The sequence below is a fragment of the Phyllobates terribilis genome, unplaced genomic scaffold (genome assembly GCF_046119375.1).
Source record: "Phyllobates terribilis strain yellow unplaced genomic scaffold, ASM4611937v1 Scaffold_4__5_contigs__length_816908805, whole genome shotgun sequence".
Classification (NCBI taxonomy): domain Eukaryota; kingdom Metazoa; phylum Chordata; class Amphibia; order Anura; family Dendrobatidae; genus Phyllobates; species Phyllobates terribilis.
The window spans coordinates 77,807,235-77,832,705 of NW_027362764.1; the positions used below are offsets into that span (position 1 = coordinate 77,807,235).

Below are 25,471 nucleotides of genomic sequence, written 5' to 3' on the forward strand. Positions count from 1 at the left end.
TTATTTAAAAATGGTGGCGTTTCTGGAAAAAAAAAATTTAAATTGCCTTTTATCTCATCTTTATCCCTTTTATTTTTAGTTTCAGTGCTTTGATCAGTAAACAGATTATTTCAGGACTCAATGACTGTGAAGATCACTTACGTGAAGGTCACGGAAGTGTTCATTGTAGTCTAGCGCATAACCAACCACAAAAATATTGGGAATTTCAAATCCAATATCTATAAGAAAGGAAAAATAAATTATGTAAATGGTAGATTGAAATATTTAACATAGAAACAGTATTACAGATGAAGCAGAGCTGAGTTTGTTGGCATAGATCAGTATGATAACATATCAGAGATTAAAGGGAAACTGTGCAGGTTTTAGATATAATCTGAAGAAAGCAGGAGATAGAGGCTGAAACACAGAATTCAGGGATGTGTCACTTATCAAACTGTGTGGTGTTGTTTACTTATAATTAAGGTTTTATCACCTGGTGATTATCATTGCCCTGACTAGCTGGCATGAGCTTGCTAGACCAACCACACCTCTTGTTTGATAAGCAGCTCACTGTCAATATACAATGTACATAGAGAGCCTGGTGTGGGCGGGGTTAGCTGTTGTGTGGGCGGGGTTTGCTTTCTCAACTCTGCTGCATGCTAAATCTAAAAACTCTGTGTCAGAACTGCTGCATCCAGTAAACTAAGTAATACATTGTTGGATTCAGGGTCTTTTTTCCTACATCATGCTGCTCTCAGAGGAGGTAGCAAAAACCTGATGACATATTCCTTTTAAGTAAACTTGCTGCACGATGCGACATAAGTACAAGTCATTTCTTCCCAGTATAAAAGGCACGATGAGCTATTAGTTGTCTGTAACTATGTTGGAAGTAGAATTCATGGAGATTTTAGGGCAAAAAATACCCAAATTTTTCCATTATCTCCAACCACTATCCTTTTTTTTCGACAAATACTCATATTGTGGCATCAGAATTTAGTAAATAGAAGGACAGAGGATGATGTAGTTTATTAGGAAATTGGTGCTCTCCTCACATCCTATTTACATGGTAAGAAATACTGTACACTTAAGGCCTCATTCAGACGTCAGTTTTATCTGTGTTTTTCACGGATAGGAGTCGCACCTGTGATAGTTTATGGGGCCATTCACATGTCCGATTCTTCCTCAGACCGAGGGGTCTATGCAAAATCACAGAGACATGTCTGATTTTGATCTGAATATCGGATTAGAATCGATGATGCAAGTTTATGGGTCCATAAAAAAAATTTAAAAAAAAAAAATCGGACAGTATCCAAGTGCAGTCTTAGACCACACTGATAAAACTTGGTCAATTTTTCTCGCGCGTGAAAAAAAACACAGACGTGTGAATGAGGCCAAACACCTTGACCGGAATTGTTTTAACATTTTCAGCACTTTTTGTTATCAATAATATTGTGGTCACCACTTTCTTGGCTGGAATAAGAAAGGGTAAAGAATATCATCTATCAACTTCCACAGAACAGTGCCTCCTTGTGGTCAAAGTGATAAAAAATGCCAGTTTAGGTGGCATTAACCACATGAAGGTGAAGACATTTTTTGTTTTCAAGGATCAAACAAATTTTCGATTTGTCACCTTTGGCATCTTTAGTTAGTGGACATTCATAGGATCAAGAATTATACAGCATGGTCTCATATGTGACATCACCCAGCTATCCCAGTCACTTAAATGGTAAATCTGCCTATGTAATGAGCAGTAGATTCCCTTTTTCTAGGTTTATTTATATTTTTCTGTTGCTTATATAGCGCCAACATATCCCGCAGCGCTGTACAATAATTTTCATCACTCATGGTCCCCAGTAGGACTCAGTATGTCAGTGTGAGCGGAAACCGGAGAACCCGGAGGAAACCCACACAAACACGGGGAGAACATACAAACTCCATGTTTAAGCACCGATATATTTCAAGGGAGATTTATCATTGGCAACGTCGAAATCTTAACGACAAGACGATCCGTATTCCTGACATATTAGCTTTCCAAGATACAGATATAATGTAGAAATCAATGAATGTACAAATAATTTTTCACAATTTATAGCATATTTTATGTAAAGAGGACCTATCACTTGCCACATGTAATTTTTTAACCTGGTGTAAATGCCGCTGTTCTCATGAATCCGGCGTTGTTTTTCTTTTGTTCCTGCGCTTCTCCGTTCCTGAGATATGGCCCCATCTTTCTTGAATATAAATCTTGTCTTGTTAGCCAAAGGGGTGTAACCCTTAAGAAGACGCCCACAAGGTTCCGTTGGGGAACACAAACCACTCGACTAACAAGATTAGATTTATATACACAGTGTGCTCAATTATTAGGCAGTGAGTATTTTGACCATATCCTCATTTTTTATGCAGATTTTTAAACTTCGAGCTGTATAATCGTGAATACTGATTGGATGAAGCAGATCAGGTGATGTGTATTTGTGTAATGAGGAGGGTGAGGCCTAAGGATACAACATCCTTTATCAAGATGTACAGAATTATTAGGCACCTTTTTTTTCCCTCAGGCAAAATGGGACAAAAAAGAGATTTATCTGATTCTGAAAGTCAAAAAATTGTTGCAAAAGTCTTACAGGGGATGCAGCAGTCTTGAAATTACTAAGATATTGGGGCACAATCACAGAACCATCAAAAGTTTTGTTGCAAATAGTCAACAGGGTCACAAAAAAACACGTTGATAGAAAAGACGCAGATTAACGGGCAAAGATTTGAGAAGGATCTGGCATGAAGCGCCCAGGAAGCCATTATCCTCCAGTGCTGTCATATTCCAGAACTACAACCTCCCTGGAGGCCCAGAAGTACAAGGCGTTCAGCGCTCAGAGACATGGCCGAGGTGAGGAGGCTGAACCCGACCACCTCTGAGCAAGACACAGAAGTACAAGGTGTTCAGTGCTCAGAGACACGGCCAAGGTGAGGAGGCTGAACCCGACCACCTCTGAGCAAGACACAGAAGTACAAGGTGTTCAGTGCTCAGAGACATGGCCGAGGTGAGGAGGCTGAACCCGACCACCTCTGAGCAAGACACAGAAGTACAAGGTGTTCAGTGCTCAGAGACATGGCTGAGGTAAGGAGGTTGAGCCCAACCACCACTGAGCAAGACACAGAAGAGAAACATCATGACTGGACCAAGAAATATCTGAAGACAAAGGTTTTATGGACTGAGAAGATGACAGTGACTCTCGATGGACCAGATAGATGGACCCGTGGTTGGATCAGAAATGGGCACAGATCTCCACTGCGACTCAGAAACCAGCAAGGTGGAGGTGGGGTGCTACTATGGGCCGGTATTATTAAGGATGAACTAGTTGGAACTTTTGGGGTTGAAGATTAACTCAAAATCCACTCCCAAACCCTACTGCCAGTTTTTAGAAGACACTTTCTTCAAGCAATGGTACAGGAAAAATATGCATCTTTCAAGAAAACCCTGATTTTCTGCAGCACATTGCTCCATCACAGCATCAAAGTCTCCACTGCTCGGCTGTAATGGGCTTAAAGATGAAAGAATAATGACACAGCCCCTTCCTCACCTGATCCTAAACCCTATTGAGAACTTATGGGCGCTTCTTGGAGGTTATGACTTACTGAAAAGAAGGGAACTGAGATATATATATATATAGTTTTTTTTTATTTAATTTTTGAGTTATTTGGTTATTATTCTCACGTTAACAGATGAAAACAATTGAGATCGAAAAATTTAAGTTTTTCTTTCAGTTGCCCAATAATTCTGCACACACAGATATTCTCCTAAGAAAGACACAACCTCACTTTTACTTCCTTAAATATTCAGGTTTATTAATCTCTTGGATTGGTCGACAGCACTGTTGTGGTTTAAGAATAAAACTTATCAAAAATACTAAATTGCCAAATAATTGTGCACAGAGTACTTTGCTGGAGGTGGAAATCTCCAGTGAATCCGTAGAAGCAAAATCTGCAATGCCTAAAATTCGCTTCATATATTACCCATGTAAATACACCCTAAAATCCCCTGCAAATAACACACATGGAAAAAACAAATCGCAAAAATAAATGGGTTTTACATGCTTTATCTGCGTTTTTTCTTCTCCAAAAACGCAGCGTGTGAACATAGCTCAAATCTGCATAGACTTTGTACGTTCTCCCTGTGTTTGCTCAAGGTTCTTACATTTCCTCCCACACTAAAAAGAAGCCCAAAACATTCTAATAAGTTGGAATTTAGATGGTGACAAGAACGGAGGTGGATGACCTCTGTACTCTGCTGCAGAATATGTCGTCGCTATATAAATAAAATCTAAACTAAATGGTGATCAAAGCTGGATCTCACTAGATATTTCTGTTATCAGACGGCAGAATGTTGTAACATTTCTGCATTCCTTTTGCAAACATCAAAGCTTTGTTATTATGGAAATATTGATAGGATCTGTAAAATACTGCGCTTGGAATATGTTTACCCTCCTTGCTTAAAATAAAGCTTGGATAAAATGCTGAATGATCAGCAGCAAGGAATAAATCCACTATCAGCGATACACAGCTCTGCCCCCGGGGCAAATTCTATGAACAGGGGCAAGTCCATCCTTGTGTTTGCATAATAAGCCATCACCTTGGCTACTGTGCTGGGGGGGAAGCTGGAGAAAAATTACCGTATAGTTCCGACTATGAGGGAAAGTGCACATAGAGGTATTTTATAAGAGTTTTCGGAATAAAATGTGAACGGAAGCTCTCCAATTCCTCCTGAAAAGGTAGAGATTCCGCTCAGTTTGTGCTCCGAAAACTCAGCAAAAAGACTTTGTGTGCATATACTCTAAGGCTACGTTCACACGTTGCATTTTTGCAGTGTTTTGCTGGCTTTTTTGTGCACATTTTCATCTGTGTTTTACAATTTCAACAAAGTCTATGAGATTTCAGAAATCTCATCCACGCACCTTGTTTTTTTTTTCCTGATTTGTCAAAGAGCTGCGCAAAAACGCAGAAAAAAACCTAAAGGTATCAGGTTTGTTTTGCTGCGTTTCTGTTGCCAAAACCTGAGGAACCATAGCTAAAAGAAATAGTGGCACCTTCATGGTACTTTTTGCTTCTGGGCTGCTTTCCTTAAAGAAGCACTCCTCCTCCTCCTATCAAAGTTTTATACTCCTAATATATTGCAGTCATCATATTATATAGCACTGTGTACTTACAATTGCTCACTTTACCTTTCTAACCAGATAATTCTTCTCTTTAGATTAGGTCTATGACATCACAGGATTAAGAACAGACTAGATGATTCCTTCTAAACTCTATCTAGAAGCCGGAAGTAAATTTTCCCTGCATGAGTCATCATTAGAACTACAATTCTACTTCAATGCAAAATTCCCTGGCAGAGGGGAGGAGGGAGCAGCTGGGTCAGGAGTTGAAGAGGGGGATGATAAATGCAGGAAAATTGACCTCCTGATTCTACATAGAGCTTAGAAGGATTCAGCTAGTCATTTTGTAATCACGTGATGTCATAGACCTAATGGAAAAGAGAAGAATTAGCTGGGTAGAAAGGCAAAATGAGCAATTGCAAGTGCACAGTGCTATATAATATGATGGCTGCAATATATTAGGAGTATAAAAACATTGATGGGAGGAGGAGGAGTGCTTCTTTCAAGTGACGTTATGGCTCTGCCAATTCTGCATCCGGAGGTAAGTGGGGCTGGTTACTTCATGTTGATCGATACCTGCCAATCACACATGTATCCCGATAGGTATCGGTAGACGTGACGTCATTAGCCATGCTCACTAGCCAATGTGAAAGTGAGTGGAGCCAGAATAACCTTTTTCTAGGAGTGGTGTAAATGGGCACAAGGCTCCTTGGCCATAGAGAGAACTCGAAGCGAGGGGAATCCAATGCAAATTCTGTAATGTGCGATGTCCACACAAGACAATTTCCTTACATATTTTTAAAAAGGAAAATCCACAACTGATTACGGTACCAGCCATGCAGTTGTATTTTTTTTTTTACCACCAGATTTCACCATTTTCAATGTAGAGAGATGAAATCCACTGAAAAGTTAACATGTGACATAAGTGGTTAAATCTGGAGTAAAATCTGCTGGAGGAAATTATGGTAGATTTTTCCACTATGTCTGAAATACTGCTGCAACAATTAAAGGGATTGCCGGCCTAAAAGATATTTTCCCGGCAGGTTTTTGCTATTTAATCTGAGGGGCAGAAAGCCTGATTCCAAGGATGTGTGATTTGCACAGCAGTGTTCTGCTGTTTCAATACAATCAGTGTTTTATCAGCAGGAGATCATCACTGCAAGACTAGGTGTCATGTGCAGGCCAGTCAGGCTAATCTGTGTAACCTCGCCCCCACTACTGATTGGCAAGTGACAGTGTACACAGAAAGCTGCCAATCAGTGGTGTGGGCGGGGTTATACACAGCTCTGCATTCAGAGCTCTGCTAGACCTGCAGCAGAGAAAACAAGGATTTTATCAAAACCGCACCAAGCAGCCTAATAAGTGATATATTGATGGAATCAGGGTCTTTGCCCCTACATCATGCTCCTGTCAGATTCTAGATTCTCAGATAGCAAAAACATGCCCCCATCCGGTGGCCGTGGCCTCGCTCTGTACACTTGTATTGACCCATCTAGTGGGCGTGGCTTCGTTCCATACAAGTGTATGTAGAGCGAGGCCACGCTCACTGGCCGGGTCTTTTAGTAAGTGTGTGTTTTTATTTTTATTTTCAGCTCACTTTTATCTCCCCCGGCCTCTCTCTATATCTGGAACCCTATCTGACCATTGGAAGAGAACCTGATTGTTTTTGGATGACAAATTGGTTGAATCTAAATAGAACTCTTTCCCTTTAAGGATAAGGAGCGGACATGGACACCTATTTAGTATGGACATTTATTGCAACATCATCTGTTATGTATTATATGCATGACCTTTTGGTGCAGGGCGAATGGGGTGACACTTTTCACTCCACCGATATGATGTATCTCCTTCTCCGTTGCTGAGTAGTCTGTCCTGCTCCATATTTATTCCTTATGTGCTCATGAGCGATTCCTGTGGTCCGACCTTGTGCGCATGCGCCGGATGCTGCGGTCATGTGGCCGCGACGCGGTCTCGAGTGGGCGGCGTCCCGGAACATGTGACGTCAGTGGGGGAGTTCCCCTCTTCCTGGACGCCGCCTGAGACCGCGCCGCTGTCACCAATGTCTGCTGGTATGCGGCGACATGCGCCGCTATTGGTCAGTAACTAATTGCTTCACATGGGACCCACATGTATATAAGAGGCCCTGTATCCACACACACCTCACCAAGCCCCCTGAGGAAGTACGGAAACACGTGTTGGGGCCTCCCCTGGCACTGCTGGTCACCTGTTTACTTTCACTAAGTATGCCTTACTTAACCCTTTCCATGTGCAGTTTGTACTTTTTACGTGTTGCTGAAAAAAACCTCTGATGGTTGTTTATACTGTGACTTGTTATAGGTCACTTGATCTATGTTATTTAACTTTTTCTGCACACATTGTCTGTGATTAATGGATTGTATGGGTTGGACTATGCGACCTATTATAGGTCCAATGTGAATTTGATACCAGCTGTGTCTCTATCTACCCCCTGCTGCCTCACATGCCCATGTTATGTCTTTCACACATGTTATTTATACCTATGTGTTATTTCTTAAAAAATACATAAATAAAGCATTTATCTCTTTTAGTCAACATATGGTGTTTTAATTATGTTATCTTGGGGTTTTGAAAATACCTATGGTCTCTCTGGTTTATATTATGTATAACTCATACATACACTCTGGTCCCGGGTCTGAAAAAGGCGAATCCCTGTAGCGCGTGTGCTGGGGATATGCGTAAGTCTACAGTCACACAGAGTGACTGCAGACTTATCGGTTTTGATCAGACAATCCCTTTAAGGTTATCAATACTCTTATTTTAAAAGGACATCAACACTACAGTGATATGTTCAATATTGGTTGCATCACGTTTTTTTCATTGTTTTGTCTTGGCAATTAAAACTTTTACTGGAACTTTTAGAAACTTCTTTTGATCACAAGAACCAGATGTACAAATGTAACAGAGCGGAGTTTGTCAATGTGACAAATCCCAGTTAGTTATTTATAAACACGTGACAAAATTATGATCATTTTGCATAGGACTGCAAATAAAACCTCTTGACTTTTATCTTCAATCCTATTTGATACCAGTTCATGGCTGAACCACACCACATTGGTGGTCCTCCAGAGCTCATGGCTCTCGGCTACAGCTAATGGGAGAGGTGGGTGGGCTCTCTGGAGGACCGAGCACTATAATAAAAAGAAGATCTAATATTAACCTGCTGAGCTACTACAACAAAGTATATCAATCTTATAACCACGGGTGCCAAACTGCAGCAAAGTGAAGAACCACAAAATTTGTGCAATAAAATTAAATATTACAATGACTCACAGTCAGGTCTGTATTTATTATTGGGCGATCGCTTCACCAACAAACTGGAAGGAAAAAAAAAAATGAAGAATTGATTATAATGTACAAAACCAATCACATCCATTCATAGGAAATCTAGAAACATGCAAAACAGATGTTCTCCATCCACAGGGACGACTTTTGGCAGCCATAGTTCTCGTTGGCTTTTATATTGCAGTAGTGGTTCCAATGTCAATGTCTTTCCCTTTCTATTTCCTTTGCCAGTGAAATTCGATTTTGGCAACTTGCTCGTATTTGGCCAGAAAATTTAATGTGCATTTCCTTATTATCAAATCAAATGTTACATATGAAACATGTGTTGTCACAGTGTCGGCGCCTGAAGCCGTGCTGCAGAGTGGAGGTGCCTGAGGAGCATGTCGTGCGCCAGAAGAAAGAAGTGGCCAGATGGAGCGGAGGACCGGATGGGAGTGAACAGTGGCAAGAGTATTAATCTTTTTTTTCTCCATCCATTTCAGAAAAATTGTGTCTGGCCGCCATTTTGTAGAATTTACCATTTTGTAAAATTTACATGAAAAATTTAAATTCCGAAAATTTACAATTTGTGTGTGAAATTTGGGGCAAATTTAATTCACCTTGAACCGATTTCCTCATCCACTTCCCAAAGTTTGATCCAATAGTAGAGATCTTGGGACCTCTAATCCTATTATGAACAACCGAGGTATCTGCATAATTTAAAGGGCTGGTCCACTACTTGGACATCCCCTTTTTAAAGAAGCAGGGCTCCACTGAAAATAGTGCCAGAGTATGATCTGATGCTGACTGGCCGCAGCGCTCACATGAATAATTTCACACGAGCGCTGGCAGACACAGTGCCGGCATTGCTGGAACAGTGCAGGTCTGGGAGGGGAGCATGCACTGCTTTTGTTTTCAGTGGCGCACTGTTTCATTTAAGAAAAGACTTTCCAAATAGTGGACAACCCCTTTAATACACCCCCAGCAGTCACCGATTGTCTCACGTACTGGATGAAGGTAGCTAGGAGAAGTTCTACAATCTCTAAGGGAACTAAGGTTTTGATGTTTGACAGAACTACACTGATGGGAGGTAAAATCCTGGCCCTTTTAACTTCTCATATAGTCAATTGGGAAAAAAAATAATTTTCTGCCTTCTTTATTTTGAAATTTAAAAAAAAAAAATCCATCATCTTACACAGCAATGACAAATCGGTTACACAATATATTTCAAAGCTCTTACATGAAAATTAGCTCCAGAGACAAAATATTTTTCCCCCCAAGAAACATTTCCAACAAGACTCTGTACTCACCATTAAAAGGAGCACTGAATGTAGAAAATTCACAACCCCCCCCTTAATATCCTCCTTTATTGAATCCCTTTTGACTCGTATTATAATTAAAACTGAGAAATATATAAAGAAACCTTCGCTGTGTCTCAGGAGCTCGGCCATTCTCCCTCTTCTTTTCTCATTGTCCTGTTTATGCTTCCAAGAGAAATTGCTGCAGCAGGAGCCTCCCCCCTTTTCCATTTTTGCAGTAGGACAAAAAAATACTAAGCCTTGCCCATTGGCTAAGATGGCGTGGCTTCAGTCAAACACCAACTGATCAGCAGGAGATTGAGTATAAGTATTATTGAGAAGGTGAGTATAAGTGTTATTATTATTTAAAAAGGGGAAACATAAGGATTGAGAAGGAGTAGTGGACAACCTCTTTAATTGTAGCGTGCTGTTGCATATTGTGTGTACAATTGTGCTCAAAAGTTTACATACCCCGGCAGAATTCTTGCTTTCTTGACCTTGTTTCAGAGAATATGAATGATAACAAAAAAAACTTTTTCTCCACTCATGGTTATTGGTTGGGTGAAGCCATTTATTGTCAAACTACTGTGTTTTCTCTTTTTAAATCTTAATGACAACCAAAAACATCCAAATGACCCTGATCAAAAGTTCACATACCCTGGTGATTTTGGCCTGATAACATGCACATAATTTGACACAAATGGGTTTGAATGGCTACTAAAGGTAACATCCTCACCTGTGCCCTGTTTGCTTGTAATCAGTGTGTGTGCATAAAAGCTGAGTGAGTTTCTGGGATCCAGGCAGACTCTTTAATCTTTCATCCAGCCACTGACGTTTCTGGATTGTGAGTCATGGGGAAAGCAAAACAATTGTCAACGGATCTATGGGAAAAGGTAGTTGAACTGTATAACACAGGAAAGGGATACAAAAAGATATCCAAGGTATTGATAATGCCAGTCAGCCGCGTTCAAACTGTGATTAACAAATGGAAAATCAGGGGCTCTGTAAAAACCAAACTACGGTCAGGTAGACCAACGAAAATTTCGGCTACAACTGCAAGGAAAATTGTTCGGGATGCAAATGTGGCGGCCCTGAGGGTTCGGTCGCCACAGAGGTAGTGCATCTCATCCAGATGTGTGGTATCTCACTCTCAGGTAAGGAAGGAGTACAGCTCGGGACCCTAACGCCGGCATCCAACACATACCCACAGTGGGGGTAGGACGAGATTGCTCCTAAGGAAGAGCACAGTCCCAGGTCCCTAGCTGTGGGGAGGGTCTATGTAGTGGGTGTGGGTGGAGGAAGAAGCTTAGGGGAGCACATGGAAGGAAGGTATAAATAGAGAAGCCATCTTGTTTAGAGAGATCAGAACAGTGAACAGTGAGAACAGTCTTCAGTGAGAGGAGTAGAACAGGGCTCTGCAGGAGCTCTGCTCAGGCAGAGGGCCTGAGGAGAGGCCCAGGACTGAGGAAAGAGGAGAGGGAGCAGGAAGGGCTTCAGGAACGGAAGAAGGGACCCCAGGGGTACGGGTAGTGCTGGAGGCCACCCGTACGCCCAAATCTACCAGGAGGTGGAGGGGTCAGGCCACACAAAGGGGACCGGTCCCTCAACTAGCAGAGCACTTTATGTCTTAACTAGAAACCGGAGGCTGCAGTATTTCAAGTCCTGCAGCCAACAGTCCATATCAGTCTCACCAAGAAAGTAGCCATAGAGGACCCAGGGGACGGAACAGACGTCGCCGGACAAGGCCCGCAGGTACCGGATTGGGACACTTGGTATGAGGTGCAGGGAGACGGCCAGAGAAAGGACACAGAAGGGGGTCCCGCTAAGTACTCCGGAGGACTGAACCCCTCCCTGAGTAAGCGCAGCACGACGTGGGAGGTTGTAGTCCAGAACCTGTAACCTGAGGGACTTAAGAACTGTGAGTAAACTGGGAAGACTGCACCCCACTGTCTCTGTGATTATTGCCTGCGCCATCACCCCCTGCACTACAACGCCCAGCATAACCTATAACGTCTACACTGCCCTGGAGCTAAGCTCTACCTGTGGAGAGCCACACCATCCCTGCTGCAGTAACATCAGCTCCAGAGGACCTGCTCCGCAGCGGCGGCTCCCCTAGCCGCATACCACAGGTGGCGTCACAAACTCTATACAATCACTATAAATCCCCTATCAATAACCCCTTTTATTGACCACCCTGGGTCACGGACCGGGTCACCGCCACTGTGACATCTCCCCCAGCATGTCCCGGCCCGGCACCGAGTACCCCACGGCCCAGGGGGCGCGTCACAAAGAAAAAAAAACAAATAACATCAGATGAAATTCAGGACTCTCTGAAAACTAGCGGTGTAGCTGTTTCAAGATGCACAATAAAGAGGCACTTGAAGAAAAATGGGCTGCATGGTCGAGTTGCCAGAAGAAAGCCATTACTGCGCAAATGCTACAAAGTATCTCGCCTACAATGCGCCAAACAGCACAGAGACAAGCCTCAAAACTTCTGGAACAAGGTAATTTGGAGTGATGAGACCAAAATTGAACTTTTTGGCCACAACCATAAACGTTACATTTGAAGAGAGGTCAACAAGGCCTATGATGAAAGGAACACCATTCCTGCAGTAAAGCACAGAGGTGGATTGCTGATATTTTGGGGATGTGCGAGCTACAAATGCACAGGAAACTTGGTAAAAGTTGAAGGAAAGATGAATGCAGCACGTTATCAACAAATACTGGAGGCAAATTTGCACTCATCAGCCCAGAAACTGCGCATGGGACGTACTTGGACGTTCCAACATGACAACGATCCAAAACACAAGGCTAAGTCGACCTGTCATTGGCTACAGCAGAACAAAGTGAAGGTTCTGGAGTGGCCATCTCAGTCTCCTGACCTCAATATCATTGAGACACTCTGGGGAGATCTCAAGCGCGCAGTTCATGCTAGACAGCCCAGGAATTTACAGGAACTGGAGGCTTTTTGCCAAGAAGAATGGGCAGCTTTACTATCTGAGAAAATAAAGAACCTCATCCACAACTACCACAAAATACTTTAAGTTGTCATTAATGTTAGAGGGGGCAATACACGCTATTAAGAACTGCGGTATGTGAACTTTTGATCAGGGTCATTTGGATGTTTTGGTTGGCATTAAAATATAAAAAGAGAAAACACAGAAGTGGTTTGACAATAAATGGCTTCACCCAACCAATAACCATGAGTGGAGAAAAAGTTTTTTTGTTATCATTCATATTCTCTGAAACAAGGCCAAGAAAGCACAAATTATGCTGGGGTATGTAAACTTTTGAGCACAACTGTATATACACATCTATATTTCATGCTTTATTTACATGTTTGTCGACTAGGTTTAGAGTTTGTTCACTTCTGGGGACATTTTATTTGAATGCATGTGTGGCAACCCCAGGGATCCGGTTGCCACAGTGGCATTGCCTCCCTCACAAGGGGTGATGCCATGCCTGGAAGCAAGGAGGGGTCCCCTAATCAGGTTTACCAGCATACAACACTTTCCTGGCTCCAGACCAGGAAGGGGAGCTCCTCCTCTTAGCAACTGGAATCTGGAGGCGGGGTTAGTAAGAGTGAGTTGAGAGGATTAGAAGACAGGACAGCGATGAGGAAGGACCTGGGGAAGGGAGCTGTGTACAAGCTCGCCCCAGAGGAGAGAAGCGCAAAGGAACCGGACACCGGAGTCCGAGGTTGTGGGGCACTGAAAGCCCAGCAGCAGAATCCGGAGGGCAAGAGACTGCAGAGGTCTCCTGGCCCCACCAGACGCCTGGCGGCACAGCAGCACGATAGGGCCCAGAACCGCCACGTGGGAGCGACACTCCAGGAAGGCCCGAGCTGCCTGCCATATGGGTGAGGAAAAAGATGTTTTACTCAGGGATGAGGGCCGCAGCATAGCTACAAGCAGCAGGGCCAAAGAGATTAGCGCAGAGGGAATGCCTACAACTTCACCTGGCGAGGTGGATCCCCAACTTGCTTTCAGGCCGCCCGGACCTCTACTACCAGCTAGTATCCATGCCCCGATCTGATTAACAAACCGCAAGTAAAGATAAGAGGAAACCGCCATTAAGTTGTGGACTGGTTATTATCTGCGCCATCACCTGCATTACACCGCACCAACAACATCTCCCTCATAAAATCACCATCTACTGCCCTGGAGCTAAGCTCTGCCTGTGGAGAGCTGAACCAACTCTGCTGCGCCACCATCAGCTGCAGAGGATCTGCACCGCAGCGGCGGCCCCATATAGCCGCATACCACAGGTGGCGTCACGAACATTATCTATAAAAACTATTCCCCTTTTACTTTCCCTCCAATTGACCGTCCTGGGTCACAGACCGGGTCACTGCCACCGTGACATCCCCAGCACCGACCGGCCCGGCTACCGAGTACCCCACTGCCCAGGGGGCACGTCACATGCATTTGGGTTTAAAAATAAATTTTGTAAGTTGGTTCCATTAAAAAAAAGAAATAAATTTCAAACTGTTTTGCTCCTCGCTTCCCTGTACATTGAACTTTGATGTGGTCTCTGGTCATAAATCAACTGAAAGGAGCTAAAATGACTGAAAGAGCATTAGAAAATCTCTCAGACTGTCAAAATGAGCTCACTGATGGATTCTCAGTTAACACATTCTACAGCCAGCAAGTCAGAACAGCACAGAGCCTATAGATGGCAAACAGTGCAAAAGTTTTAAAATTACAAAAATGTTTTTTTTTAGAGAAAAATATATGCATTTAAGGGAAAAAAATGTCACCAAAGGTGGGCAACCCTAGCCCCTAAAAAGGTCCTGTCCCGCACATCACCCAGCTATTGAGGCCAGTCTCTTTAACTTTGATTTAGCAACGCATAGATAGATACCAACCTTGCCACTTTCACCATTTTTGGATTGTACTTTTCCAGATGACTTAGAAGAACTTCCATTGTTCTTCCGGTTCCTATAACATCCTGCAAATTATAAAGACACAGGGTAACTATCCAGAATCCCTATAGCTGGAAAGTCAGGAGTGAAAGGTCACAGACAAAAGGGCAATACACAGAAAATAAATCTAGTTGTTAAAGGGTTGTTCACCTTTGTGTAGCTTTTTTTCTTATTTAAATGCATGCATTTTTGGCAAAAAACATTGCTGTAGTCGGGTTTCATTATAAACTTTGCACCATTTGCCTCCTATAACCCCTGTGTTGCATTGTCTGTTTCTATCTGCAGAATGAGCTAACTGAGAATCTGTCAGTGAGCTCATCATGACAGTCCAATTGGAGAGTTTGTAACTCTTATCTGTATTTTTTTTCTCCTCTCAGCTGATTTATCACAACAGACATCTCAAATTTTAATGTTCAGGAAACAAAGAGCTGATAAAAGCCAAATGGTGCAAAATTTAATTAAACCGAATTGCAAAAATTATATTTTTTTAGCCTCAAATACAAGCATTTAAGTTAAAAAAAATAAAAATTGTCACCAAAAGGCGGAAAACCTCTGGTATACCATTTTCCCTCACTAGTAACAATGTCATTAGTTAAAGGGAACTAGTCACATAGAGCATAGTGTCGGATCTGCAGGCAGCATTTTATAAAGCTAGATGAGCTTAATAGATTGATATACAGATTTGGTAGAAAAAACATTGTATAATTTGTATTTTTTTTAAAATCCCACTTATTCTATTCTTAGGAGTCCGATAGGCGGTCCTAATCAGTTACTGGTTACAAAGTCCATTCCAAATACAGTTGTCTTCTGGTGTCCATAATTGTCAGAGCAGCAGGAGCGGAGTAGATTTATATATAGTTTTGTTGGAAAAAATTCAGTATCATTTGGAATTTATTCATTTACATCCCTGGTAATTTTGTGTTTTGGAGTCTGGTAGGCGGTCCTAATCAGCAATTGGTTCCAAAGTCATCTCCAAATACAATTGTTACCTATACTACAGGGAGAAGCTGCACGCACACCCAACTGGTCCCTGTACAGACTAGAAAGACCCTAGCCGCACAACTCAAAAACACTACCTCGGACCTGGCTTCCTAAAAGGCCATTTAGTGGTTTCTCGTACCTCCTGAGGAACAAAGGGGACGCCGCAACACACTGCCAACAAGAGAAGAGGAAAGTGTGAAGGTAGATACAAAACACAGGGTCGGGAAATTAAAACAGGTTTATATAGGGTACAGAGGGAAAGCTAAGGAGAGCCAAAAGTAAATGGAACAAGTAAAATCTCCCAAAAATCTAAAGAGATGAAAGGAAGAGGAACTGGTATAGGAAACAAACCGACTCACTGCAGGAATTCAACTGGTGTTACCAAACAAGGTAAACACCTTAGCTGAAGGGCTGGAATTCCTGAACACACATCCACCAAAAAGTATAGCCAGCAGGGAAGTGCAGTGAAGGGTGAACATATAGAACCCAACCCAGAATGTGAAAGGACAGACCAAAACGGAAAAATGGAAAACACCTGGAGAGGAGCAGTCCAAAAACAAAGACAATTAGAACCATTAGCATTTGGACAGGTAAGAAAAGGTAATAGGTCAGCGGATCGAATCCCCAAACCAAGCCATAACAATACCTTTAGTGTCCATAATTGTCAGAGCAGGAGGAGCTGAGTAGGTTGATATATAGGTTTGTTGGAAATATGCAGTATAATTTGGAATTTATTCATTTACATCTCTGCTTATTCTATGTTTAGGAGTCCAGTGGGCGATCCTAATCAGTGATTGATTCCAAATTCATGTCTAAATAAAATGGTTTTCTGTTGGACCTCTGGTATCCATAATTGTGTCAGAGTCTGGGACTATTGGAGGGTCATCTGGACCTTTCGATACCCAGCCGTGCCTGGACAGTGCTGACTATGATAGAGACATACAGAAGTACAGCCAAAATAAGCAACTTCTTATTTTCCAATTTTTAAATAACGGGGTGTTTTAAACAGCAAATTTGGGAAGACATCAAGATCCGATAGTCCAGGCGCTTTCTCTATGTAACACATATTACACTTGGCTCTACCGGTGACAAAGAGCTTTAACATCATTATTTAATATGGAAATGTTCGCATCATGGGGAGCGAGGCCACAGTTCTGCACAGTTATGTCAAGCCCAATTATCTTTATAGTACAATAAATATTACTGGAGCGAATAATCAGAGAAACTCTTTTGATGTGTGAATTGGCCTAATGCAGTGTTTATGCTCCATGTGAGGAGTTCGAGAAGCCATGAAATATAATGTAAGCTTACAGTAAGAATGGCATTGGCTACTATTCACATCTGTGCAGCTGTCAAAAAAAAACAAACAACAACTTTTATGTGCAACAAATTGTTAACATTCTTGCTGTCACCACTAGGGGGGGAATTAGTACATGGCATTGAGGTCAATATCAGCATGTTAACAGCTCCCCCCATTGGTGGCTGCAGGCTGCCAGAAAGTGATAACATAACCAGTCATTTTGAACTTTCTGCCCAGTCTCCCTACACTGTGGTTCAAAGCAGGATTTGCTGAGTAGATTCATATATACGATTGCAGGAAAAGTCTGTTTAGTTTTGAGTCAACTGGGTGGTCTCATCTACTGATTGATTTAAAAAAAGAAGAAGGAGGGGAAAACAAAAAAAAAAAGAAGAAGGAGGTGAAAACAAAAAAAAGAAGAAGGAGAGGAAAAACAAAAAAGAAGGAGAGGAAAAACAAAAAAGAAGGAGAGGAAAAACAAAAAAGAAGAAGGAGAGGAAAAACAAAAAAAAGAAGAAGGAGGGGAAAAACAAAAAAAAGAAGAAGGAGAGGAAAAACAAAAAAAAGAAGAAGAGGAAAAACAAAAAAATAAGGAGGAGAAAACAAGAAGTAGGGGAAAAAAATGGGAAATTCTATTACATTTTTAAAAACAAAGCTGCAAAAACTCTCAAAGAATTATGCTGCAATTAAAAAAAAAAAAAAAAAAATTAGAATATAAATATATTATATATATATCATTTTTATAGATTATATATATATCTAGATCTATCGATATCTATCCATCCATCCATACATACATATATATATTACACCCGAGCACAAAAGACACAAAAAAACAAATGCACTGTGTGAATGAAATTTAAAAACAATTAGACTTTCCCCCCCAAATAACCACGGAAAGAACACAGCAAAAACGCTACGTGTGAACATGTCCTGAAGGCATTTCTGTGCCCAGAGCTCCCTTATAGGATCGCAGCTCGTCAAGAGTGATCGTGCACAGTGCAGAAGGGGCACCAGAGATGGTGGCCTCCGACAACTGGACATCTATAAGGGACCTACTGACTTATCACACTGACAGGGTATGTAATTTATAGCACACCATTTTATAAAATAATAAATATTTCCATATCATGAAAACAAACAAAAATAAAACAAAAGCAAAGGTCTAGAAATAACATTAATGTACACGTACTTACCTCTACAATCAGGACATTCTGGAATAAAGAGAAACTCAAATGAATTGTCAAGTATTTTCATGATATTTTATTGCAGGGGTATAGTTATAAAGGAGTTGTCCCCGATTACATAAAAAAGCTTCTTTCTTCTCCATATACAGCGACACTCTTGTCCTTACCATTGCAATACCAGACACAGCCTACGGACACTAGAGGCGCTGTTTCTAATCTTGTACGACCTCTAGATTTCTCACAGGATATGCCATAAATGTCTGGTAGTTGAGAGTAAACGGAGAAACCTGTGTATGGGCAGCCATTTACAGCGGCACGAGACGGGGTCCCATTCTCAAGAGAGGTGCAGATCCCAGAGGTGTGGATAGGCGATAAACAGCAGGGATGAAAATACCTCCTTAAAAGGAAACGGTCAGCAGTTTTTACATATGGAAGTAGTGGTATGGCTGCATAGGTGATTATTCTCCAATAAAAATAAGACCTTTTTTGTACAGATCCGATGTGCCAGTCACGAGAAATGTAGTGTAGAAGTCATATGCAAATCAAGATGGAAGTGGACTGGGGGAGTGTCACGCCCCCAGTGCTTGGTCAGCCTGATTTGCATATATCTTCAGCACTAGATTTCTCATGACTGGCACATCGGATCTGCAGAAAAAAGGTCTCATTTTTCACATGGGACTAGCACCTATACAGTCACACCACCACTTCATGTGTAAAAACATGCTGACAGTTTCCCTTTAAGTATGTTTTACAGCGATCTGATACAGACTAGTACAGTCAAGTAAATGGCCCCGGGTGACCCAATAGGGTATTCCCAGAAATGATTTAGCTAAGGCTGAATATAATTTGGCACAAGAAAGTGACTCAAGGACCATTTATTGCTGTTGGGGGGACTGGACCCATAGTCAATAGATGGCACATATTAAATTAGAAATATCCAGAGTCACATGAACATTGCTCATATGCCTCCTTTTCATCCCATCCAGTGAGAATCGGCCGGATACGACGGCGGATGAACCGGCTTTTGTTGCGTGTAGGGAAAGGTTGAAGTGTTTAAGTGGAGTCACTTTATATTAAAGTGAAATGATGCATTAAATACCTTTCCAGTCAATTTTGACAGGTCCTCCCCTCCAATTATCTGCAGGTCTTCTGTAGACTTGTCATTCTGAATAAAACAAGATGGGGATATTAGCTGGAAATTACCGGCACACTCATCCGTGAGTCATATCACATCCATTATCAGCATTACACCTAGAAATGCCAAAACATTGCACAAAGTAGCAACGCAGAGAGGCAAAATGAAAGTCAGGATTGCTAAAAGAGAAAATACTTGTTACTTACAATAAAAAAAAAAATAAAAAAAAAAAAGATAAAACTATAGAAGAATTTTTTTCAGTAATCTGGAACATACGTCAAAGCTAAAGTATAGCAGATCCCATGAGAGACGTTTTCCATAGTGATCCGGTACAATGGAAATAGGCAAATGACTGATGCAATGTAATAGAGGCCACTGATCTTACAGATCATGGTCCTATTGAACGCAATGCTTAAAGAGCTTTTCCTATTATAGTAAATGAAGGCACATTGGTGGTGGTTCAACTGTCACAACCCACAAGGAACCTCCGAAAAATAGTTTTTCTGCATAGTCACACCACACACATTCCCCTGAATGGAACAATGTACAGTTACTGTAAAGGGAATCAGCCAAAGGAACCTTTAATTCCTTCATTCTCCTAACTTTAAAGCAGATCTGTCTTTGGGTATCACACAATACAAACTGCATATATTATATAAATTGGTTGTGTATAATGAGGCTGGTGCACTTACTTTTCCAAACCACATCAGAATGACCTGATAATTTCTGCCCCCTTAGGCTGATTCCCAGCTCATCAATGTCCCTCCTTCCTGCTGAGATCTCACACTGCTCAGAATAAGCTGCATCAGTCATTCAGGTTGGGTGGGCGGAGAATAAATACACTTGGACTCTTTTTCTGAACTCATAAAATGCTCATTTTTAAATGAAAATTACACAGACATTCTGACTTGGATTTTCAAAGTAAGTACACCATCAAGTCATTCATTCAATAATAGACACAGTTTCTATTATAAAATCTGGTGACAGATCTGTTTTAGGAGCTCTGTTTTGGACAAACCCTACTTGTTAGATGGATCCTTTAATAATAAGCAATAAAGTGTTCCAATATTGGGTCCCCCAGTGATCAGTTATAAGAATCTGTGGGAAAACCAGTAAAGTGTTAAATTTCACTGCAGCCCGATCACGGGTGGAGAAAGGATGACACTGCCAGTCGGAGGTGTGGTTGAAGCTGGATGAAATAATGCAGTGGGAGTGCGTGAAGCTAAAATACCAAATGGGGGTAAAGTGGGAACCCCTGGATGTAAGTATATTGCCTCAGTATGATTTCTATGGGTGAAGCTATGGCTGTCCTATCGATAAAGTGGGATCTGGGTGTCACTACTGTGGGGAGCAGAAGATTGATGTCACTAATTGGAGGCGCTGGATGTGGCTCACAAACCTCTCAGAGTTGAATGGTTCTCAAGGTAAGAAAGGTTGGGGACCACTGCCCTAGAATCATATCTTAGATCTTCTAAACAAAGGAGAACCCACATAGAGGAGCTAAGTGACAAAAAGCCACCACAATGGATTTCTAGGACTGTAGTTACACCCATCCATGAGAGGAATCAGATGCTCTACTGGAATATCATGCCAACCTTTCCAAAAGAAACAAAGGTTTTTATTGATCTCCTATGATAGTATCTAATCCAATCCTTGTTACTAAAATTACAGCTCATGCAAAAATTCGAGAATCAACTGATGGTCATGGGACCAGCTTCTATAACCCCAGTGCCAAGTCTAATCAAACATTTCATTTAACGCAAGGACACATTGTGTTGGCAAGAATGCAGGATATCAAACATCCTAAAAAGGAGACTTCTTTTTTGTCTTCTTGCAGGTTGCCCTGACCCGTACACCACCACTTCCTCCCTATATAGGAGGCCTTGTACCGTGGTCCATTTGGACAGGGATTGTCCTCGTGAAACCAACCTGATTACACAAAATATATAGAAATATTAGTTCATGCTGGAATAATCTTTTCGTTTCGAAGGATAGTTGGGTGATCAAACAATGTCCCATACACTTTTTTTTATATTTCATGCCGTTTCAAAAGCACTATAAAATAATACTTGACTTACACAGTAACTCCTCAGCCTGATAAAGTCTACGCTCATAGAGATGAACCTTTCCGAATTGCGGCTCAGGTTTTTGATTTGTTCCACAAGATCAGCGCAAAATTTATAGCCCCCTTTGAGCACACACAGGACGGTGATCCGATTGTCTCCGATATCTTTCATAATATCATTGGCCAATCTTTCTATCCTGGAAAACAAAACAAGTAAAATGTCTCAGAGTCCAATCTGCCCATCATAGAAGAGTGGATAAGGAGGAGGCGAGTCATTATTTAATGCTGGTGGCATTAAGGATATTACTGAAAATACAATAGAGGCTACAGGATGTCAGGATATTGTCCTCATCAAAGGTAAGAGATGAAAGCCGCTCTTCAGCTGACATCAGAGCATCCTCTCTCTTTTAAGATCCAGACTATTGTTAATAGAAACTATGGAGAAAAAAAAAGGGATTCCAATATAAAAAGAGCCGAAGGACAATGCGGTGTGGTAAAATGATGTAATGTGGACAAATTTAAGACACAAAGTACGACTGCCCTGGAATTTCAGTGTACGACACACAACGTATTCCCCAAGTTATCACATAAGATGTGTTTTGTAAGAAGAGGCAGGGGTGTATCTATGTGACATGCAGAAGTAGTTTTGTTGCTTTAAAAGCATTCAGCAACTATGAGAAGTAACACAAGCACAGGAAACAGGAAGTGTTGTGCTTCAGAAGCATCCAGCAACTAGAGGGGTTAACAAAGGCACAGGAGAAGGGGAGTGTGGGGAAGTTGTTTACTGTCTGGCCAAGCGGAAGAGAAAGGTGGCTTATGATCTGTATCTCACAGAAGGCAAGGGAACAGAATTCAGGTCAGGAGGGAAGCTAAACAAAGGTCAGTTAGACTCCCTGAGCTAACAGTGTGGAGTATTATTGGCCAGGAAGATAGGGACTGGAAGGAAGCATGTCATCTCCCTCACCACCCCCCCCCCTCCATCTCCATGCAGGATAAAGAATGCGGTGTACTATTGAGTCCTTGTGAAGGAAAAGCCTGTGGTTGTGTACTCATTAAAACTGTGCTGTACTATGCTACCGAATAATAGACTGTGTACTGCTGTGCTGCAAAGGAGACTGTACTGTTATTACTGAAGCGTGTTGACTAAAGAGATATTTGCATTGCACTGGCCTTGCCTCATTAAATGTTACTGTTCTACCGTTTATGAAGACTCTTGTCAGATGTGTTTGGTCAGCAACTGAATCAATCATGTGCCTGAGAGAAGCTGCAGCCTATAGTCGCCCTGAGTAGCGGTTCCCACAGGATTCCAATGAATTCAAGTAACCGGTCTCGCCCCTATCTGAACTTAGGCAGTGTGCGTGTAACATTGGTGGCCCGTATGGGGAATCATGAGCGGGTATTAGCGTGTAGAGGGAGAAGAGGAAAAGTGTCTGGAAGAATAGCAACACAGCACCTCAACTCAACTCTGCTATACCAGTTAAAGGGGACCAGCCTAAAGAAAACTCACTAGCAGCAATGGATGTGGAAATACAAATGGACAGAATTAGTGAGCTGCTTCTTCAGTAGCAGAACATATAAAGATGTCAGTAGAACAGATTTCCAAAGCACACAACCGCAGTCAACTGTTAGCTGCCATTAATGCAAAAATGGATGAGCTAGGGGAGAAAGAAGCTGAAGACATCATGGGGACATTCCTCCAGGAACTAACACAGTTTCTAACCAGGTTGAAGTTGGAGGATGGAGGCACGGCACCAATTACCAAAAGAGGGAATTTCCGTCCACAGACTGAACTAGAGGAATTGAAAGAACAATCCAAAGCCCTAACAACAGCCCTGCAGGAATCGACCAAAACCTCTGAACGGGTGATAGACTCAAACAGGACCTTTAACCTGCTCGGGTTAGATAAATCAGGGAGACAGTCCTCACTAACACCACAAATCACCATAAGGAAAGAATTCAAGATCCCGAGACAGATTGGAGAGTGTAAACAGAAAGAAAAACTGTCTTATAGGAACTTGTTACACCAGATCAATGCAGGCTTACAGAGAGGCTACCAGCCAGATGAGATTGTTGAGGGGGTGGTGAAAGTGATCAGCCCAGGACTGAACCTCTGTAGTATGCTAGAAATCAAAAGTAAATTGACCTTGTAACAGCTGATGATGATTTTAAAAGGGCACTATAAAGATGAGAGTGCTTCAGAATTGTTCCACCGACTCATCAACCTCTCACAGAAAAGTAATGAATCACCCCAAAGTTTCTTGTTCAGAGCAATTGAACTGAAGGATAGACTGTTTGCATGCAGATATGTAGAAGCGGAAGAGAAGTTTGATGCTGAACTAGTCCAGAAGAAGTTCTTGAGATCATTGGGAATGGGGTTAATCAGCAAAGATATCAAGTTGCAGCTGAAACAGTACCTAGAAGATCCTGGCATTTTGGACAAAGTCCTAACTGAAAAAAATGAATGAGGCCGCTAGTTTGGAATCAGAGAGAGAACAGAAGTTAAAGAAAAGCTCTGCTCCTAAAATCACCAAAATGAGTCAGCTGAAGTTGGAGACCCCCGGTGGCCAGTCCGAAGATAATCATAGAGACCCTCCAGTGCCACTTCCGAGAGGGAACCTTAAATCACCAACAAAAAAGAGGACCGCCCGCACTGACTGGGAGGAAGTAATAGAAGAACTGCAAGCCGAGTTGATTGAGATGAAAAAGTTGATTCGTTCCAGGCCAGAACCTGTATCCCTCAGACCCAGGAGTGGGTTCCAAAACAGAAGATACCCGACTTGTGAAGCGTGCTGTTCATCAAATCAGAGTACGGTGTGTGTCCACTGTCTAAGATGTAGTGAGGAAGGACATTATGCCAAGGAATGCCAATGGTCATGGTCGTTTGGGTTGAAAGACAGGACTCGGAGGTTGCCAGTGCGAGGCAATTGGTAAACGCGACACGGAGGAGGCCCCAGAAGCAAATCCAAATCGCACCAAACCCCAGAACGGCACATGAGGTAAAACGGCTGCGTCAGTACTATCCCCAAGTGTGTTCCCGTCTACAACAGCTGCAAGGGAGACAGGGGCATCAGTTACTTAATGCCCAGTGAGGAGGTCAAACAATGTACTCCTGGGAGGAGGATTCCTCGGTCAGTAAAGATAGCCTCAGCCTAATTGGTGAAAGGTGCTTTATACAGTGCCAGCTAGATGGACTCCTAGTAAAAGCACTGTGGGACACAGGAGCCCAAGCGAGCCTTTTAAATGAAGAATGGAGAAGGCGCTACCTGCCACAAACTTGCCTTCGGTCACTAAAAGAACTCTTGGGACCAGTGGAACTCCACGGCAAAGCCATCAACCAGACCGAAATCCTTTTCATAGGCTGGATGGAAGTGACTTTTCAACTCAGGACCACGAAGAACAGCAACACCATCGAGCTTTTGGTACCTTTTCTAGTGACCAGTGATCAGAACGTGGCAGAGGATCCTATCCTGGGTTATAATGTAATCAGTGAGGTCATTATGAAACACAAGGCAGGGGCGATGGTGGTGGATGCAATATCCACATCACTCGTCATACCCAACGCCAAGTAAAGAAAGCATAGAATACAATGGACCTAAAAGAAGTCAAGGCAGACTTGCGCTCAACCATCATCCCTGCTAAACCAAATGGTGGGGGTGAGGTGTGGAGTCCGGGTAGAACCGGGAGAAAAAGTCCAGAAAAGACTGTTCGCGCCAAAAGTGTTAGAACTCTCCTGTTGGTTTTTTTCTAGTTTGCTGGTCACATGACCTTTTTTGCCTATTTAATCCGGCTCCACCCTCCTGGCCTTGCTGGACTTCATTGTATTACTACTCTTGAGCTAGCTTGGTGCTCTGTTACCTTTCTCTGTTAGTTTTGCTAGGTCTTCTGACCTCTTTGTTCTATGTTGTGTGTTTGTCTTTTACTGCTACAATTTCTGCTAGGAGGTGTCCAACTTTATCCCAGTCCCTAGATCTTGTAGGAATCCCTCCCTTGCATCTATAGGTCTTCATACAGACTAGCTGAGGACTTTAGCGGGTCTGATCGCAGGATCAGGTTCCCCGTTACATCGTAGGGATCCAGTTTAGTTCTATTGTAGGGACAGATCTCCTGTCTTTCCTTAGTGCTTGTAGCAGATCTTAACAGTAAGTCCAGCCTAAAAAAAAA

General features: G+C 42.2%; 1 protein-coding gene across 1 annotated transcript in view; it reads right to left on the minus strand.

Moving 5' to 3' along the window:
* PRTFDC1 (phosphoribosyl transferase domain containing 1) overlaps nt 1-25,471 on the minus strand; it is a 77,974-nt gene that overhangs the window by 30,188 nt on the left and 22,315 nt on the right. The window contains exons 4-9 of the mRNA XM_073677526.1: nt 21,324-21,507; nt 19,210-19,275; nt 18,120-18,137; nt 14,589-14,671; nt 8,433-8,476; nt 142-218 (exon numbers count right to left, since the gene is read on the minus strand). Of these exons, the coding sequence (XP_073533627.1) occupies nt 142-218; nt 8,433-8,476; nt 14,589-14,671; nt 18,120-18,137; nt 19,210-19,275; nt 21,324-21,507 (472 nt within the window). The remainder of the gene's footprint in view (nt 1-141; nt 219-8,432; nt 8,477-14,588; nt 14,672-18,119; nt 18,138-19,209; nt 19,276-21,323; nt 21,508-25,471) is intronic.